Source organism: Elephantulus edwardii, unplaced genomic scaffold (genome assembly GCF_000299155.1).
Source record: "Elephantulus edwardii isolate Elephantulus edwardi_28Jun2011 unplaced genomic scaffold, EleEdw1.0 scaffold00215, whole genome shotgun sequence".
Classification (NCBI taxonomy): Eukaryota; Metazoa; Chordata; class Mammalia; order Macroscelidea; family Macroscelididae; genus Elephantulus; species Elephantulus edwardii.
The window spans coordinates 3,414,756-3,433,989 of record NW_006399965.1 but is presented as its reverse complement, the minus strand read 5'-3'; the positions used below and the strand labels follow the sequence as shown (position 1 = coordinate 3,433,989).

The following is a 19,234-nucleotide window of genomic DNA, read 5'->3' as shown; positions in this document are numbered from 1 at the left end:
AAAAAAAAAGACAATATCATGCTGACTAGATAAAACAGGTTAGCATCAAATGAACAGGGATTTTGAAAGACCTTCAGTGAGCTATGCCTTGGGTTATTTGTTCTACCTACTGAGAAAGCAGAGGAGGGTAATAAAAAGGGTGATTCGTCATCACTGGGGAATGTTAACTAGGTCAGTCACAGAACACAGTAACTGTGCATTTACTTAGAAAACCAAAGTGAGTATCAAAGTCTGAAAGGTAATGCAGAAGGAAGAATCAAAATGACGGGGAAGGGGGAGAGAACAGAGAATCGAAATAAATAAAAGATACAGGCTTAAAATCAAGTCTTGGCAAATATTGCATAGGGCCACTCTTGTAAAATGGGACTGACACCGGGGTTGAGGGAAGACAGAAAAGGAGGGGAGGAATGATGTATACTGCATTGAAACAGATGAGAGAGAGAGAGAGAGATCTGTCTAAAAGGGAAATATGAATGGGTCTTCTTGTCATTACAGAAGTCCCGAGTGAAGGCTGCATATTGGAATCAACTTGCAGGGTGGGACTGCATAACAATGAAAGAGTTTTTTCTTTTACCTTTCAAAGAGAAGAGAAAACTTTCTCTTTTTCTTGTCAAGGAGAAGAGTGAATTGGGGAGGAGGGGTTGGTAGGGAGAAAAGTGCAACAATGAATGACTGGAAGCCCTAAGTCTCTGTAATTTTTTCATTAAAATTAATTTAAAAAACAAAACATCAAGTCCTGCAACAATAGGAGTACAACACAGGGATGAAGGTCAACAAACAGCATTTGCTTATCAAGCTTGTGACAGGAAATGGAATGATTTTCCTTTTAAATCAGAATATTAACTAAAGTCTCAGTGGTAACAATGACACTTTCCCCTTTCTCACGTGAGTCAAATTGAGTTTATAAGAGACTATCTTGGAAAATAAAAGCAACCAGAACAAGTCTTTTAATCCTTTTAAATTTGGTAAATAAAGGTGATCTTAAGATTGTAAATACCTCCTTTCACACTTGTTGTTGTTGTTGTTCCTTTTAAAAATTTTTCAAATAACCAGGCCAGTTCTTCCAAGTTCGCTTGACTTGGGGAGAGTTCAATTAGGATCACAGTTCCAGAGCTGAAGGACGGGATGAATGAAAGACACCAATTATTATTCATTACCCGGCTCACAGGCCATGGTCTTTGCAATCACTTGTTATGCATCAGAGCTGGACAATGACCAAGGAGGATAGAAGGAGAATTGATGCTTTTGAGCTTTGGTGTTGGAGAAGAGTGCTGAAGGTGCCATGGACTGCTAAGAGAACAAACAGATTCATCCTGGAGAGGGTTAAACCAGGCTGCTCCTTGGAGGCAAGGATTCTGAGGCTTCGCCTGACATACTTTGGTCGTGTTTTAAGGAGAGACCGGTCCTTGGAGAGGGACATCATGCTTCGGAGCGTGGAGGGCAGGCACAGGAGGGGAAGGCCCTCTGGGAGATGGATTGATTTGGTGACTGGGGCAATTGGGATGATTGTGTCGGAGGCAATGAGATTGGCACAGGACAAAGCAGAGTTTAGAGCTGTTGTACACAGGGTCGCTATGAGTCGTAAGCGACTTGACGGCACATAACAACAATAACAACCCGGCTCTCAATTGTGTTTCGTTTTGTTTTTCTGGGCCGACATGCCCACTCAGTAAGCTTCACTTCTACAGAGACTGCTCTGTGCCCCATACGGCTGGCATTCAGAGACGTACTAAAATGAGCACACAACAGCACTAAGTTCTTCCAAACGTCTCTTATTCCAGAACCGTTTATCAAAGCCTCTTGAAGGGTTATCCAGAGGAGAGGCAGAACCCCGCACCCCATGAATGAGCACACTCTCCAGACATAAACCCTTCCAAATGTACCGGTGTCTGCAAGAGTGTCCACATCAGCTCACAGCTGGCCTTTACAGCTGATGGAGCAGGAGGTGAGGGTTGCGAGGCAGAAGAGCCAGCAGCTGAGTTGTGTCTAGGAAATTAGAGTTCAGTTTTGATTCAACCATTGAGCTGTGCCTGTAACACTGAGTCATTCGTGTCATCTCTTGGGGGGCTCCCTTTTCTTCATCTCTAGTGTCAGAAAACAGAACTAGACAACCTTGAAATGACTTCCAGGTCAAGGAGTCTATGACAGGAGAACACATTCTTTCCCAGTGAACAGGTGCACAATATAAGATTCAGTTGCAGACAAAAGACCTAATATCCTAAAGCTTATGTGAGCCAAGGAAAGCCCTAAAATAACGATCCATATTCATATACATGATAATCTTCAGAAGATGAAAGAGACAGTCTGCAGAGGAAAAACTAGAAGAGTAGAAACCGAGTGAAAAGTATTCTTTTCTATCCACAAGTTAGGATGTGGGAGCGACATGGGTGCAACATCTGTCACTCCACTGATCACCAGGGTTGATTAAACTGATTTGACCAAGCTTTCACTGCTTCAGGCTGCGTTCCTCCCCAAGCTGCACTCTCAGTTGAAGAAGACAGCCTACCCTGATAAAGGAGGCCCGTCCATTGGTCAAGCGTATAGAATGAGCTGCGTTTCCCTGCTAGAATAAGCTCTTAAGAAACTCTAGAAGAATGTAAAGCATTGACTCCTATTATTTCATGTAGAGGTAGCAGAACTTTTTCTATAAAGAACTCGACAGTACATATCTTGGGGTTTGCAGGCCATTTGCTCTTGGATCCAACAGCCTAAGTTCTCCACGGTCATGTGAAAGCAGCCATTGACAGCTCAAAAATGAATAAGCAGGGCTGGACTACAATGAAACTTTTCTTTTTCTTTCTTTATTACATGCATGGTTGATGTTTTCTTTTTCAGAGAGGAGTTCTAAAGCATCCCACTTAATCAACAAAAGGTAAAGTTTAAAATAGATGATTTCTAAGGATTAATGATAGCATACGTAATGACTGTTGACTCTACAAAATCTTGATTTTAGAGTGTATGATACACCTCGTTGGCAGGAACACCCAGGTTTTCCAAATTAGCCAGAAAACCATTTTTCTCGGGTCTGTAAAGACTTCTTCTCCTTAGCTGCCTTCTGCTTCTGTTGCGTGATCTCAGAATCCCTCCGCTTTCTCTGAGAGGCAGTCAAGCTGTCCTCTTTTCTTTTTCCCTTGCTAACCTCCTGGGCTTTCTTCATGTTTTTCTGGCAGGCAAGTTCTCTCTGATTTCCAAGGGTCCATCCTGACCAATAGGCAGAGCCTGGAAGAGAGAGACTAGGAAAATCAATGATTCCCTGGATTGCTCTGGACACTGACATTTTACTATCACATCATTTTCACATTCCACATAATGTTATTCTTATTTTTCTTTTTTCCCCAACTATTTACTCATGCAAGCGTCCGTACTCAAAATAAGCAGCAGACTCGATTTGGTTTTTTTTTCTGCTAGCTACAGTTTGATGGTGCCTTATTTAGAAGAAAGGCACAAAACCAAGCAATGTATATCAGGGACTGCCTAAAGCCTTTCTCAAAGTAATCATTGCCACAGGGTCAAAAGAGGGAACATGAATGCTCACGGGGTAATGGAAAAGTGAACATTTCAAGTCCTCCCAGAGACACCTTGAAACAAAGTCTGAACTATTCTTCTGAGAAATCAGCCACTGAAAAGCCAGAACTGAGTTCTACTCCAATACACTCACAGGGTCACCGTGAACCAGAAGTGACACAGCAGGAAGAGGATGAAGATGGAGAGAATGACTTCTCGAGAAAAAGCTCTGAGGCCAGGGGCCAAACTTCACCTTTGCCTGCTAGGACAGCTGAGGTCGTGCGTGTGTGTATCTACCAACATCTATATGTAAGTGTGTGTATCTGTCAATACACAGACACAACTCTAAAATAGTCATGAATACTGTCATCATCACCATCAAGACTCTAAGGATTTACTTAGTTAGAATTATACTTTGAATGGTGGAGTTGGAACTGGACCCCAAGAGCCCCAGCTCTAGAGTCTAAATCCTTCACCACAACATCACACTGTTTCCAGCAGACATGAGCGTGTCACCTCCACCCAGTCTGGCCATAGATGCAGAAACAGATCACTAGACACTGGGTAGATTTTCTCACACGACTGTTTAAGATTCATTATCCTCATTATGCATTCACAGATGAGCTGTTCGGTCCTATGTGAAATCTGATAATAATAAACATCCCAAATCTGTTCTCCTCAATTAATGTAATTAAATGTATGTTCACTCAAGGATGCCATTCTGTTAGTAAGAGGTTATGTAAAAGGACTAGCCGGTTCCCTGACCCAACATAACTCCCTATTTTTTTTAAACATTGGATTCTTCTCTACTATTCATTACTTTCCTCATTCCTCTTTTTTTCCTCTCTCTCTCTCTTTCACTGACACAAACATCAGCTATGTTTTATTTCTTGTAGAACTGTTTTCCTGTGCAGCCCTGGAATATACAGGCTTTCTATGCGGCATATTTTTAGAACGTGGAGTCCCTTAGCTGCCAACCTCAATAGTTCAAATAGCAACACTTTCCAATTCCAGTCATCATGTACTAACAAATCAGGTTCAAAAACTGTCAGTGAATAAATAAAAGAGAGGCTTCTGTGTGGTGTCCATTTCTTTCGCTGGCCTATTTTGAGGACTATGAAAGAGACATACACAGCTAAAGGTTAGGGGGTGTGTGGATGGATCCCAGGTAACCGAGGAAGAACAGCAGCACCTGGAATTGACTGTTTCTCCTTGGCCTCTGCTTTCTTTTCTTCTTGATAAAGGATCCTCAATTTCACTGAGTTCTCTATGGGCCATACGCTGTAACAGAGGCTGAGGACTGAAGGGAGAGATGAATCTTGACCAGCCTTCCTCTATGACCTGGGATTCCTGCAATAAGTGTCTTCCCTTTCCCAACCATGTATCTTATAAAAGGATATGTTTTCTTCAGGTGCTTCAAACAACACATCTTAACTAAGTGAAAACAATGTTAATATGAGAATACATTTGTGTTCTATCAAGCCAGACATCAAAGGAACATATGGAAAAGTGAAACAACACTACTCCTTTCATTAACTTGTTTGGATTTTAATAATGACTCTTTTACATTACAGATATTAGGTAGCAAAGTGTGTAACTATGTGTAGGTGATGTATCAGTATGCTAACCACACATTGGGATCTTGAAGCCCCCAGTTGGTCCTGGGGAGAACCAAAAGTCTCCTCTCAGAGCTTCGAACACCAACAGAGTCACTATGAGCTGAAGCCAACTCGGTGGCAATGGATTTGCTTTTATTTTTTAAACTATCAGATTTAATTTCTAATAAATGAATATCAATAGATGCAACACATAAACAAAGACTTTTTGGAGAGTCTTTTGTTTTTAAGAGCATACAGGATAAGTGAATTCAAAATCTGACTGTATTCATTCATGTCTCTGACCAGGGATAGGTTTTAGCAATAGCAATTCTGGCCGAAGAGGAGGGTGATCTCTGAGGGTTTCGGGAAGGTTTACTTTGATCTTTTGAAAGAAAGGGATTTGTGAGAAGAAACTTGGCTTAGTAGTGTATCTCACTGCTGGAAACTGGCACCCCTCACTGCTGGGACCCTGACGCCCCTCACTGCTCTGACACTGTCACCCCTCACTGCTAGGACCCTGGTGCCTTCACTACAGGGACAATTGTGCCCTCACTGCTGGGACACTGGCATGGCTCACTGCCGGGACACTGGTGCCCTCACTGCTGGGAGTTTCTCCTCTTTTCACCTGTAGCTGTAGCTCTCTTTAACACAATAGCCAACTTGAATGACCAAGCCCAGCTGCTAAGAACAGCAGAAGATGAGATCAGTGAGTCCTGAACTAACCAACCTATTGTTTATGAGAAAATATTCTTCATTATTTCAGACACTGCTGAACTGGTTTTCTGTTACTTAAAAGAGAAAGATTTTTACTGGTTTACCTTTGGTATTTTTGTTTTCTTTTTGCCAAACATGAAAGAGTTAAGACTCAAACTAACAAAATGCAGCACTGATCATTATCTCTGATGGCTGTGTTTGTTCATTCCTAAATCCCAGTTGCATTTATCCGCATGCTGTGCTATCCATGAAAGCATCAAGGCTCATCAGTTCAGATCATCACACTTCTGAATAGGATACTTTACTCTGCTCACCAATTTCCTTCCTTCAGGCTTGCTGTTGAGTTGATTATAATTCACAGCAATACTATAGGACAGCACAGAACTGCCCTCCCATGGCCTCCAAGGCTGCCAGTATTTACAGAAACAGACTGCTACATCTTTCTCCCAGGGAGCAGATAGATGGTGGGATTGAACCATTGACCTTTAACTTCATTCCCTGCAATTGTTTGCTGTTGTTGTTATGTGACGCCGAGTCACTTGTGACTCACAGAGACCCTATGTACAACAGCTCTGAACCCTGCTTTATCCTGTGCCAACCTTATTGTCTCTGACACACCTACCTGCATTATTACTGGGCACTGAGTCAATCCATCCCATCCAGGGTCTTCCTCTCTTGCACTGTCCCTACACCCTCCCAAACATGATGTCTTTCAACATGGCCAAAATATGACAGAGGAAGCTTCAGAATCCTTGCCTCCAGGGGAGTTCTGGTGGCCTAGTGGCAAGGAGCTGCAACTACAATCCCAGAGGCGCACGGTTCGAATCCACCAGATGCTCTGCCGAGTAAGGAGGGACAATATCCTCCTGTACCAGTCAGATCTGATTTGACGGTACACGCACACAAAAATAATAAAATAAAATAAAAAAACCACAGAATCCTTGCCTCCAAAGAGCAGCCTGGTTTCACCCTCTCTATGGACTTTTTAAAACAAAATAAAAACAAACCAAAAGAAAAATGCATTGCCATCAAGTTAGAACCAACTCATAGCTGACCCTCCAGGAGGTTTTCAGAGGCTCGGAATCACACAAGAGGACACTGTCCATCTTTCCCCCTTGGAGAAGCTGGGACGTTTGAAATGCCTGCCTTTCAGTTGGCAAGTTCAACTCTTTACCCACAAGGCCCCCAGAGCTCACTATTACTTAAAAAGCACCACAAACTTATCATCACTCCTGGGAGTGAAAGGCGGCCTGCAATCCCATGTGAATAAAGCAGCAGTACTTCTCCTCACTGCTCTCCTCCTAGGCAGCTCTGGGGGCCTGGAGGTGAGAAGCTGTCTGCAATCCCCAAGGCACAAGGTTCCAACGTACCAGCTACTCCACGGGAGAAAGATGGGCAACCTCTTTCTGTGAGACTTCCTGCGCCCCCAAACCTGCTGAAGGGTCAGCTACAGGGCAGTTCTGACTGGAAGTACACACCAACAACAATAACCACTCCCTACACAGACAAGGCTGCATGCTCTGAAAGTCATCCAAAACGTGAAAAGAAAGCAAAGTACTCCATTACTCTAATACCTCTCTTTACAGATAGGGAAATCGAAGCTAGAGAAGAACGTTGGATGTCCAGCTCACGCTTGTTAGGAAAAGTGCCTTGAGAGTCAAGCACGTTCATCATGTCAGCACGATAGCACCATAAGAACACATGTAATCGACTGTGAGACTCAGAGACTCTAGTAATCTATAAAGAGCAAATTCTGTTCTTAAGTAACATTGTGTATAAACATAACATAAACACATTATGTTTTCCATATCAGAACACAAAAAAATATCTTTTTCACTACTCTGTCTTTATTACAAATAGTTTTAAAAATTTTCTTTAACTCAAAATTCTTGCTCATGGTTTTTCCTACAATGTACAAGACAATCATATTTAATACGTGCTTCATTTCTCTTAGAAATGTTAGGGTACTAATTGTGGCACTACACCTAATCTCCTTACATACAGTCTGCCCATGAGTACATTTAAACTCACGTTTCTTAACATATTCTTTCTCTTTCTCTCTCTCTCCCCTATCCCTATCCCTATCCCTCCCTCCCTCCCTCCCTCCCCTCTCCCTCTCCCTCCCTCTTTCTCCTTTCCTCTTTTTCTCTACTCTCTTCTCTCTCTCTCCCTCTCCCCTCTCTTTCTCTCTCCCTGTCTCTCCCCCTCCCCTCTCTTTCTTTCTCTCTCTTTGCTGTTGAATTGGGATCAACTCCTGGCTAAACCAGCAGTAGTTTTCTAGGCTGTAAATGGCACAGATTTCCCTGTCCCGGGTACTCATAGGTGCCTTCAAACCACCACAAAAGGAGGACCATTGAGTTAGCAGTTCACCTCCCATCAGAGTTCCCTAAACATCCATACTGATTTATGTGAAGAAGAGAGAAGGTCACTAGTAGTAAAGAAAGAGAATGGTGAGTAGCCCCAAGCCTCAACATCACGGGGAAAGTGACGGACAGTCTAAATTATCTTAACTTCACACTCAAAGTTCACATCCTAGAGAGGATATTGGTCGTGAGTCCTCTGCCTTTTGGCGAGGGAGTCTTCATCACTGATGCCAGCCATGAGGTACTTGAGGCCTGTGATCCAGGTGCGGGCCTCCTCGGGATTGGAGGTGATGAGGTCCAGGGACTCCATGTGGTTGCCATGGTAGATGGTGAAGCAGCAGCTGGGGTCAAAGTTCCCCTCGGCTTGCCGGTGGAATATTTCCGACTGCCGACCCTCAGTGACTTTGTAAATGGAATCGATAATTACTGCGAGGGAAGCAAAATACAAAATTACATGGCCGGCGATGATATCTGCACAGCTTAGGGGAAAGAAAAAGCAAAAAATACCTTTAAAAGAAAAAAAAAAAAAGATGCATGAAGAAATTCGTCATCTGCAAGTCATGGTTTTAAATTCAAATGTAAAACATAAGTCCGATCGTTTAGTGCCGGCATCCAGCTGCTCATAGCACCTGACCTGCCCGGGCAGTCTTGACATGTCCGGCCAGATTTCCAAGCAGGATGTGGTGCAATTTAAGGACAAACCAGAACTCTGCCTACCAGGACAAGCAATAGGGAGAAGACATGTCTCATTTATTGTTGACATAGTGATGGAGGAAAAACACTGAAATATCAGGAGCAGACTTTCACATTTCAGTGTGGCTTTCTGGCCTGATTTTTTGATGAGCTTGCAAACTCAAGCTCGTTGCCAGGTGGGGCAGACTCACAGGTGACCCTCCGTGGGCTGTTGGAGGCTGTAAATTGCACAGGCAGAGACTGCCCATCTTTCTCCCATGGAGCTGCTGGGGGATTCGATCCACCGGAGAGGCCTGGCCTTCGTTTTAGCAGTGGAGCTCCCTCCAGGCTCTCCCACCGATACGGATGCTGCCGAGGACCTCTACTTAAAGGCAGCAGGGGTCGTAAGTGGGCCAAACGTAAAAGGGAAGGAACTCAATCATTCTGGAAACAGTTGTGCAAATAAGAGTGGAGAAGGACGCTGTTTAATAAAGGGAGAAAGCAAATAGGTTTGATTTGTCCAGTTTAAAGATTATACAAATTTATTGCCATGGTGACTCCAACAATGGGCTTGAACATGGCAGAAATTGTGAAGACGTGGCGGGATAGGGCGAAGGTCTGAGCTATTGTTCATACACTCTATGTTCATATGACAATAGCTATTAATGACATTACTGGGATTCCATAGATCAAGGTTAAGTGAGCATTCAACGTCACCACTTATCCTATGTGTTTTCACACATCATCTAAGACGTCTTTCCAAATATGGATACTGAAGTTTAAAACAAATGTACATTCCACTATGCAACCTTAATTGTGGACTCTTGTGATAACCATAATACCCTATCATACATCGCTTTTAAATTATTCACTTCCTCATCTGTTTCGGTGCAGTATACACAATTTACCCAGTACTTGGGGTGGTGGGAGGGGTGCGGGGGGATTGCGTACCAGGGAGGAAGTCTTTCTTTTACTTTTGAAAGAGAGGAGCGAACTGGGGGGTGCGGGGAGAGGGCTGGGCAGGGAGAGAAGTCCAGCAATGAAGGAATGGAAATCCAAATTCTCTGTAAATGTTCATTAAAATTATTTTTTAAAAAAACAAACCAAATGCATTTTAGGAAACCAAACCCATGGAATTTTCTAATAGGGACAGGAAATCCCTATAAGGCCAGGAGAAAATAATCCTCAAAAATGGAAAAATTGTGTGGAGCCCTAGATTTAAATGCCAGCTGTGCCATTCCTTATTCTCAGGGCAAGCTGCACAAAACTTGTGAGTTCCACGGTCAAAGTAGGCCAGCTAGATTCCAGCTGCCTTGCCTGAGTTACAGAACAAAAAGAGAAAGAACAATTCAGTGCAACAGTAGCTGGAAGAAGCCCAAGGTAGAAGAGGCAGAATTACACTGAAATTATTATTGTTGTTGTTGTTATGTGCCGTCGAGTTGCCTGCGACTCATAGCGACCCTATGTACAACAGCCCTAAACTCCGCTCTGTCCTGTGCCAATCGCACTGTCTCTGACACACCCATCCCAATTATCCCAGTCACTGAATCAGTCCACCTCATAGAGGGCCTTCCTCTCCTGCGCTGTCCCTCCACCCTCCCAAGCATGATGTCCTGCTCCAAGGACCGGTCTCTCCTCACAACATGTCCAAAGTATGTTAGACGGAGCCTCAGAATCCTTGCCTCCAAGGAGCCACCCAGTTTAACCCTTTCCAGGACAAATCTGTTTGTTTTCCTAGCAGTCCATGGTATTCTCAATACTCTTCTCCAGCACCACAGCTCAAAGCTGAAAATTATTAGGCAATAGAAATTATGTGTAAGCTTGAACCATGTGGCAGACGCTAAGAAGTTGTTTGTGGTGCTATTATGTACCATCAAGTTGGAACCAACTCATAGCTGACCCTCCAGTGGGTTTTCAGAGACTGTAAATCACACAGGAGGGGAGTGTCCATCTTTGTCCTATGAAACAGCTGGTGGATTAGAACTGCCTGCCTTTGAGTTGGCAGCACAAGACCAAGAACAAGTCAGAGTTCACAGCTAGTGAACTGTAAACTTTAGATTTAAATCCAAGCTACTTTCTGGTTACTGAGATCACAGTCTCAATCCAAACGTATATGTACAAGTGCAGTCTCTGGAGCTGACTCTATATTGAATTCCCTCTGCTACTACAAATAGAGAGCTACGTTGGCCTAGTGGAAAGGAAGTTATGCTACCAAGCCGAAGGTGGGTGATTTTCATCTGCGGCCCTCGGCCCAGGTTCAAATTGTCTTCCTGTCAAACATTCTTCTAGGTGGTATAGCACTGGTCTGTGCGTTGCTGTACAGAAGTAACTCGTGGTTGCTGTGATGCTGAAGCCTGTGACAGTGATGTGTCAATCGTGGTAACGGGTACCCATGGTGGACAGTGTTGGCTGGAGCTTCCCGACTAAAACAAGCCTGGAAACAGGAGCGGCATCCACTTCCGAAATGGCTTGTCTCCAGAAACTCTATGTATGAACAGTGCTCAGGCCGTTGGTTCATAGGGTCACTGTGAGTCGTCTACGACTCGACGGCACCAAACAACAACAACCTCTTACTCGAGGTGTATGGTCTACACACTTTTTTGACAAAGCTAAACCTCAATTTCTTCATCTGTAAAGTTGAGAATCATACCACAAAGGGTATCTAACAGATGGTTGTTGTTGTGTTGTTGTTATGTGACATAACGTCAATCAAGTAGAAGTCATAGTGACTCCAAGACCAATTCTTCCCTGTCCTGAGCCAGCCTCACCATCTCCAACACTCCTGTCCTCACTGGTTTGATCTGGAAGAAGCCAGGTGTTCTCTGTAGGCAAGCCTGGTGAAACTCCACCTCACATACTGCAGGCATGTTGTCAGGAGGGGCCAGTGCTTGGAGAAGGGCGTCATGCTTGGAAGGTAGAAAATCAGCATAATGAGGAGGCCCCTGGATGAGATGGATTGACACAGTACCTGTGGCAATGGGGTCAGGTATGCTGTAGATGGATGGGTGGCAGACTGTAATAAATGAACTCGGGCACATATCTTTATGTTATATGGAAAGATGTCATGCTATATCCAGTGTCACAGAGTGAACCCTGACTCCCTAGCACCCTAGAAGACAGAGGAGGAGTGCTCCATGGGGTTTCCTGCAGTCAGGAGGTCAGGAGACATAATGCTTTGGGCAAGTTCACTGTCAGGGGACCTCTCCAAAGTACTCAAGAGCAATGATAGCTGGGTTAGTCAGTTTGAAGACTAAGGTGTGCCTGACTCAGGCCATGGTCTTTTCAATCATGTGCTATGCATCTGAGAGCTGGGCCATGAATCAGAACGACAGGGGAAGAACTGATGCCATTGAGCTGTGGTGTTGGAGGAGAGCACTGAATATCCCACGGATGGCCAAGGGAGTGAAGAGGTATGTCTTGGAAAAAGTGCAGTCAGAGTGCTCACTGGAGTCAACGACGGGGAAGCTTTGTCTCTCATATGTGGGAGACGTTGCCAGGAGAGGTTGGCTATTCCTTGGAGAGGGAAGTCATGCTTGGAACGGCAGAGAGAGTCAATGAAAGATAAGAAGATAGCCAATGAGATGGATTGGCACTGGGCCTGCTGGAACAGGCTTGCGTGTGTCAGAGATTGTGAGGATGGCACAGGATAGGACAGGATTCAGATCTGTTGTTCACAGAGTCACTATGATCTGTCCTCAACTTGATGGAGCCTAACAACAACAGTAACAATAATATTTAGGGGAGCAGATATAGGTCTTTCTTTTGTAGAGTTACTGGGTAGGTTCACCTACTAAATTTTGGTTAACAGTTGAGCATTTAACCATTGCGTCACCAGGACTGCTGGGGGGAAAACTACCACAATCTAATAATTATTACAACTGTCATATACTCAGTTGCAAATAGTATAAGTACTATGTGTAAGTTGTAAGAGTCCTCTGGCACAGAACATATGAAGCTTTCAGAGACAGTAACTATTATTATTTGGAAACCGTTTATGTCCTTGTCATTTTTCCTCTGCCCTTGGCAAGTTGATGTTAGTTGTCATGGGGCGTCAACCTGACTCATAACTACCCCCATGTACACAGTAGAACTGTGCCCCAGAGGTTTCCAAGCTGTGCACGTTAGAAAGCTGGTCACCAAGCCCATCTCCTGAGTTGCTTTGGGAATGTTTGAACCTTCTACCTTTTAGGAGTCAAGTGCTTTGAAACAAATCCCCTCAAAATGCCAATTTGTATGATTTGACACCATCCCTGGTAACAAGTCAGGACTACAGTCAATGAAATCAGCGTTTTCAAGCTAACTAAATATTAATCGCATATCTACTAAACGAATATAAAATATAGTAAAGCCTAAGGAAGGTGGGAGGAGAGAGATTTTTAAGACTTAATTACTCCATTAAAGTTAGAATAGAAATGTGGACAAAAAGATGGAAATTTTAAAGGGGGAAAAGTGGCAACTGAACGTCACAGCAGACATTGATTGCTCCTCACAGAGGAGTTAATACAGTGCTGCGATGGTGAGGGTACCACAGGTCTTAGAGATGGTAAAGGCAACAGGCAGGCATCCCAGGGGATGAAGGATAAAGTCAAAGAAACATGGGGCACACTGCTGGTCATTTGTGCTGGGCTGGAGAGCTCGTGGAGAATAACAAGAAAAGGTTAGACAGACAAGAAATTAGTAGTGTTTGGTTACAGACTAGCCCTAATTGCTTTGGTCAAGGAAGTCACTGTACTTTATGGCTGTTTGGTCTACCAAGCTCATTCTGACTCACAGCAACTCCGTCTACAACAATCGAAACCATGTCCAATCAGCACCCTCTCCACAATTGTTCTGTGTTTACACCTGATGTTTTAGTCACTGTTTCAGCCCATCTCCTTGAAGGTCCTCCTGTCCCTCGCTAATCCTCTGTTTCTCAAACTATGATGTCTATTTCCAGGGATGGTTCCTCCTCATAATATGCCCAAAATGTGGGATGAAGTTTCACCGCCCTGGCGCCTGCAATTCAGAAGTGTTAAACACATTATTGATTATCACCATCAACTCTTTCCTTTCGCCCTTAAGACAGAACCTTCATTTTTTTCCTAATATCAACTAAACCTCCCATGACTCATACAGAAATGACTACACATAGCCCCAGGGCAAGTTTTGATGAGTCTAGGCCTATTGTCGTAACTTGGTACCTTTTTGGCTAAAACTGATTTAAGAGTGAGAATACAATCCAATCCAAACACAAAAAGAAGAGGCCATCCATCGTGAGTATGGATGATAGAAGGCTCTAGAAGAGTGTTCTTCTCCCCTAAAAGAGAAACACTAAAAAAGATGGAAACCTTCTCCCACTTCCCTGCCATGTTGATCTATGAAATCTGGAACAGATAAAGCTGCAACACAAAGCAGGGAAGAGCTAGAGAATCATAAGAAAACAGCTGGAGCTACTGTTGACTCTTGAGGTATGCCTGTCCAGTTTCTTAAAATATGAAGTAATAAATTTGATTGGTTTTGGTCATTCTTCTAAGTGTTATAGACCTGGTCTGTCTACTTGATGTACAGAGGTAACTCATGGTTGCTGTAATGCTGAAGACTGTGACACTAATTTGTCAAATGTGATAATGGTTACCCATGGTAGACAGAGTTTGGTGGAGCTCCCATTTAAAGCAAGCTTAGAAGCAGAGGTGGCATCCACTTCTGAAATAGCTTGCCTGGGGAAACTCTATGAACTTGGAGAAATGACTAAAATTATACAAGTAAGTGTTCAGGTCTTTCAACAACAACACATTTGATCATGGAAGTCTTCATTTCCTAAGTCTTCTGTTGAAGCGGAAAGCATCTAAATAAACAAAGGCAGAGAATCACTACGAGTGATGAGAAGCCTGGCCAGGAAACATTACAGTAGACTACCCCAAGATGAACGGACTCTGAGTTGTTCAGCTTACCAGGAAAACAGGAAGAGCAGAAACATTTCAGAAGACAACACAACCATAACATGTCTCGTATAAATGGGGTCAGAGAGAAAATACTGGGCTAGGACTTGAAGAAAAGATATTTTAGTGGACAACATCAAAATAGCTTTTTAAAATTCATTAATCATTTAACTTGGACATGTTACAAGGAGGAACCAGTCCTTGGAAAGGGACATCATGCTTGGAGGGTGGAGGGACAGCACAGGAGAAGACCCTCAATGAGATGGATTGATTCAGTGACTGGGGTAATCGGGATGGGTGTGTCAGAGACAGTGCGATTGGCACAGGATAGAGCAGAGTTTAGGGCTGTTGTACATAGGGTCGCTATCAGTCACAGGGGACTCGACAGTACATAACAACAACAACAACGACAACAACAACAACCAGTTAACTATACCCAAGATAGGACATACATTTTAAAAGATAGGACATACATTTTAAAGTCCAGATACTTTATTATTTTCTTCTTTATATTTTACAGGGAACTAAAAAGCATTATACTATAAAATAGCTTATTCTAACTAAAATAGATGACAAAATATTAGTGTGTTCACCATTGCTAGATAAGGGGGGAAAATCTGTAGAGTTACATTTTCTCTAAAATTTTAAAAAGTAAAAACCGTCATCACTTATACTGTCCCTATCGACTCTAAAATTTCCAAAAATACAGAGAACCTGAAATTTCTACAGATCTCACCCAAAGCAACCGTTCCTGTGGTGCTGCGTCTACTGAGACTAAGACTTAAGAAGGTGCGTTACTTTTTGCCTTCTCGCTCTTCCTGGAGGGGCGCCACCGGAGACGCGTGCGGTGCTCATCCAGGTAAAAGAGGCGAACGAGTCCTTTGGTGCCGCGCTTCAGCTTGATCATCTGTGTCCCGGACTGCATCACACTCATGCATCTTTCAACTGCAAGAGAGATCAGAACACGCTCAGCCACTGCACAGTCCACAGGGTTAGTGTCTAGACCCTCCCTTCTCTTCAGGTAAAACCTCTTTTCAGTCTATCACTATTCTCCACCAGCCTCCAACAGAGCCAGAAGGGAGAAAATGTGCAACAACGAATAAATAGAAATCCATGAGCAACAATGAATAAATAGAAATCCATGTGCAACAATGAATAAATGGAAATCCAAGTTCTTTATAAACTTTCATTAAAATTGCAATTTAAAAAAACCAACCAAAACCCCTACAGATAAACTTCATGTCTGCCAAAAATAAATTTTAAAAAATTCTTAAAAAACTGGTATAGGATCTCTGGGGGGAAAAGAATAAAAGAAATGAATCTTTACATTATGACAGTAAAAAGCTTCAGTAATAGATAAAATTCTATTTCAAGGTAAACAACACATTAGCACCGTGTAGAACTATCCTTTGTTTTAACGGGTACCATATTGTTTCCTAGTAAGAATGATGATCATTTGATATTTGGGGTTATGTTCATAAAGCAAGATTTCAGACACCGTGTGAAGCTGAGAGAATATATAGCCAATTGCATAAACATCTAAGTATAATGCTTTCCAATAAAGACAGAAGTAAGATTAGCAAAATGTTGACAAGCTGGATACTGGTTCAATGTAGGCTTATATAATTGTATTTTTGCATATATCTGAAACTTGTTTTTAACATTTTTATGTAATCAGAAAAATTTACATTTTAAAAACTAAATAAAAACATTTAATGATGAAGTGGGATCTTCCATCTAAGGAATAATTTGGAAACTAAATGTGGGTAGTATTCAAATCCTTTATGGTCCAAGGCAAAGTCATCCACTATTCACATATGCTTTGCTCTGAGATGAAGCTTGCTGAAAGTAGGCATCTGTTAGGTTTGCGCTTTCTTTCTTGTTTTGGTCATGAAACCACTCTTCTCTCACTTTCTGTGCCCTTGGTAAAAATGTCAATCAGTCCATACAATGTGTCTTATAAAATCAATCACCATTGATCTGTGATCCACCATTACTTCCTCTTTTCAGATCCCCACCCATAAACCCATTGCTGTCAATTGCAACAATGCAGGACAGAGTAGAACTGGTCAGAAGGCTTCCCAAGGCTGTAATCGTTGCCTTGTGTTTCTCCTCCAGAGCAACTGGCAGGATCAAATGCAATGCTCTGGTTAGCAGTCACACCAACCTGCAGTACCATCAAACCCAAACCCAGCCCACTGCTGCCCACTCAGTCTCTCCACCAGGTTTCCAAGGCTCTTTATGGGAGCAGACTGTTACTCAAGTCCCTCACCTCAGCTGGTGGCCAGGCACATTAAGTCCACCACAGGGTGCCTGCACTCTATCAGCAGGGCCCCTCAGATGGAAACAGCTGAACTATTTCAAGGTGGAGATGGGTGATTTCAGGTTCTCCACCCCAAGAGGCCTCTTTCTAACTTTCTAACAAGTTGTACAGTATCTTTCCAAATACACCAGTAGTCAGAGAATGTAGACAAGAGAGTATTGATTGACGGTGAATAAAGGAAAGACCAAAATGCCAGTCCATGAGCGTCTTGTCGATTCTAATTCACAGCTACTCTGTTGGGCTGAGTAGAACTGTCTCCTGCGCCCAAGGCTGTGTGTCAACAGGAGCAGACCTCCACATCCTGTCGTGGGTTTCAACCTAAGACTTAAGTCATGTGCCACCAGGATTCCTCCAATACATCCACCAGAAGTTATATAAATGTCAGTGACCATTGAGGAAGGGTCACAGCAACAAGAAAGCAGAGGTTTACAGAACAATTCCATGTTCCGAACACAGGATTCTACTTAGGATAGACAGGGCAAAGACCGAGAACACTTCAGCCTTAAGAAATTTTAAGGGAACAAAACTCCTAAGAAGTAAATTTATTAATACTAGCTTAGAGTTATTCAGGATACAGAGCTAGATAATCTAAGACAGATCCAAGATCTAGTCATACAGTTAGGACCCCATGCAAGTATATTTAACCCCTCTGTATGAACTTTGAAAAATGTCGAGAGTCATAGAGGGGCTTCAGGCTTTTTGTTCGTAGGGTCGCTACGAGCTGTGCTCAACTCGAAGGCAATCAACCACCACCACCACTGTTTAGCTACAAAATGTGAAAATAGCATTTACTTAAATTGTGAGAACTAAATGAGTTCATTTGCTTAAAGTACTGAAAAAAGTACTTGCTATATAAAAAACACTATACCAAAACCCAAATCCATTGCTAGCAAGTTAATTCCAACTCACAGAAATCCTACAGGACAGCATACAATTGCGCCACAGGATTTAAGGACGGAATCTTTATACAAGCAGATTGTCACATCTTTTTACCCCATAGTGTAGCTGTTGGATTCAAACTGCCAACCTATTGTGTAGTATACAAGAATTTCACCACTGCTGCACCATTATCATTATGATTTCTAATAAACTATATAGAAATGGTATGTGTCAGAGAGCTGGACAATGACTAGGGAGGATAGAAGGAGAATTGATGCCTTTGAGCTGTGGTGCTGGAGAAGAGTATTGAACATACCATGGACTGCTAAGAAAATGAACAGGTTCATCCTGGAGAGGGTGAAGCCGGGCTGCTCCTTGGAGGCAAGGATTCCAGGGATTCGTCTGACATACTGTGGACATGTTGCAAAGAGGGACCAGTCCTTGGAGACGGACATCATGCTTGGATGGGTGGAGGGACAGTGCAGGAGAGGAAGACCCTCTATGAGGTGGATTGATTCAGTGACTGGGGTAATGGGGGTAGGGGTGTCGGAGACAGTGAGGTTGGAACAGGACAGAGCAGGGTTTAGGGCTGCTATAAGTCACAGGTGACCCGACAGCACGTAACAACAATAATAACATATAGAAATGGTAGCTAATATTATGGCCTTGTTATTATTTAAATATTTTTAAAACACCAAATCAGAAGAAAGACTAATATGCTAATAGGGATCCATAGAGAACAAAGAGAATAAAATAATAAGACCTGGGGCAAGAAGAATCTGAGGTACAATCACAGGATAGGGGAAAGACTGACTTTGGTCTTTGGAAAGGTGACTTAAAATGTAATTGGCATGTATACTGATGTTCATAGCACCGTTATTCACAACAGCAAGAATATGGAAAGAGCCTAAATGCCTATGAACCAATGAATGGACTGAGCTACTATAACACATTCACACAATAGACACTACGAAGCCCAAAGGAATAACGATTTTGTAAAATATTACATTACATGGAAGAATCTGGAATGCATGGTGCTGAAAGAACTAATTCAGTCTCATAAGGAAAATATTACATAAGACCATTCATTTAACAATTGAAGGATAACTAGTTAAGAGGTGTATAAGTGTCCAAGAGAAGAAGGGGGCAGAAAAAAGGGAAGGATAAAAAAATCACTAGGATAACAGAGTTTAGTAGGTGGATTGGGGGAGGGGGAAGGAATGAGAAAGATTCTACTGGGACTTGGAAAGATTGTGTGATAAT

General features: G+C 42.8%; 1 protein-coding gene across 1 annotated transcript in view; it reads right to left on the bottom strand.

The window, feature by feature from the left end:
* PLCH1 (phospholipase C, eta 1) overlaps positions 1–15,709 on the bottom strand; it is a 133,887-nt gene extending 118,178 nt beyond the window's left edge. Inside the window, exons 1-2 of the mRNA XM_006897785.1 lie at positions 15,568–15,709; positions 8,362–8,605 (exon numbers count right to left, since the gene is read on the bottom strand). Of these exons, the coding sequence (XP_006897847.1) occupies positions 8,362–8,605; positions 15,568–15,703 (380 nt within the window). The 5' untranslated portion in view covers positions 15,704–15,709. The remainder of the gene's footprint in view (positions 1–8,361; positions 8,606–15,567) is intronic.
* Positions 15,710–19,234: the final 3,525 nt, after the last annotated feature.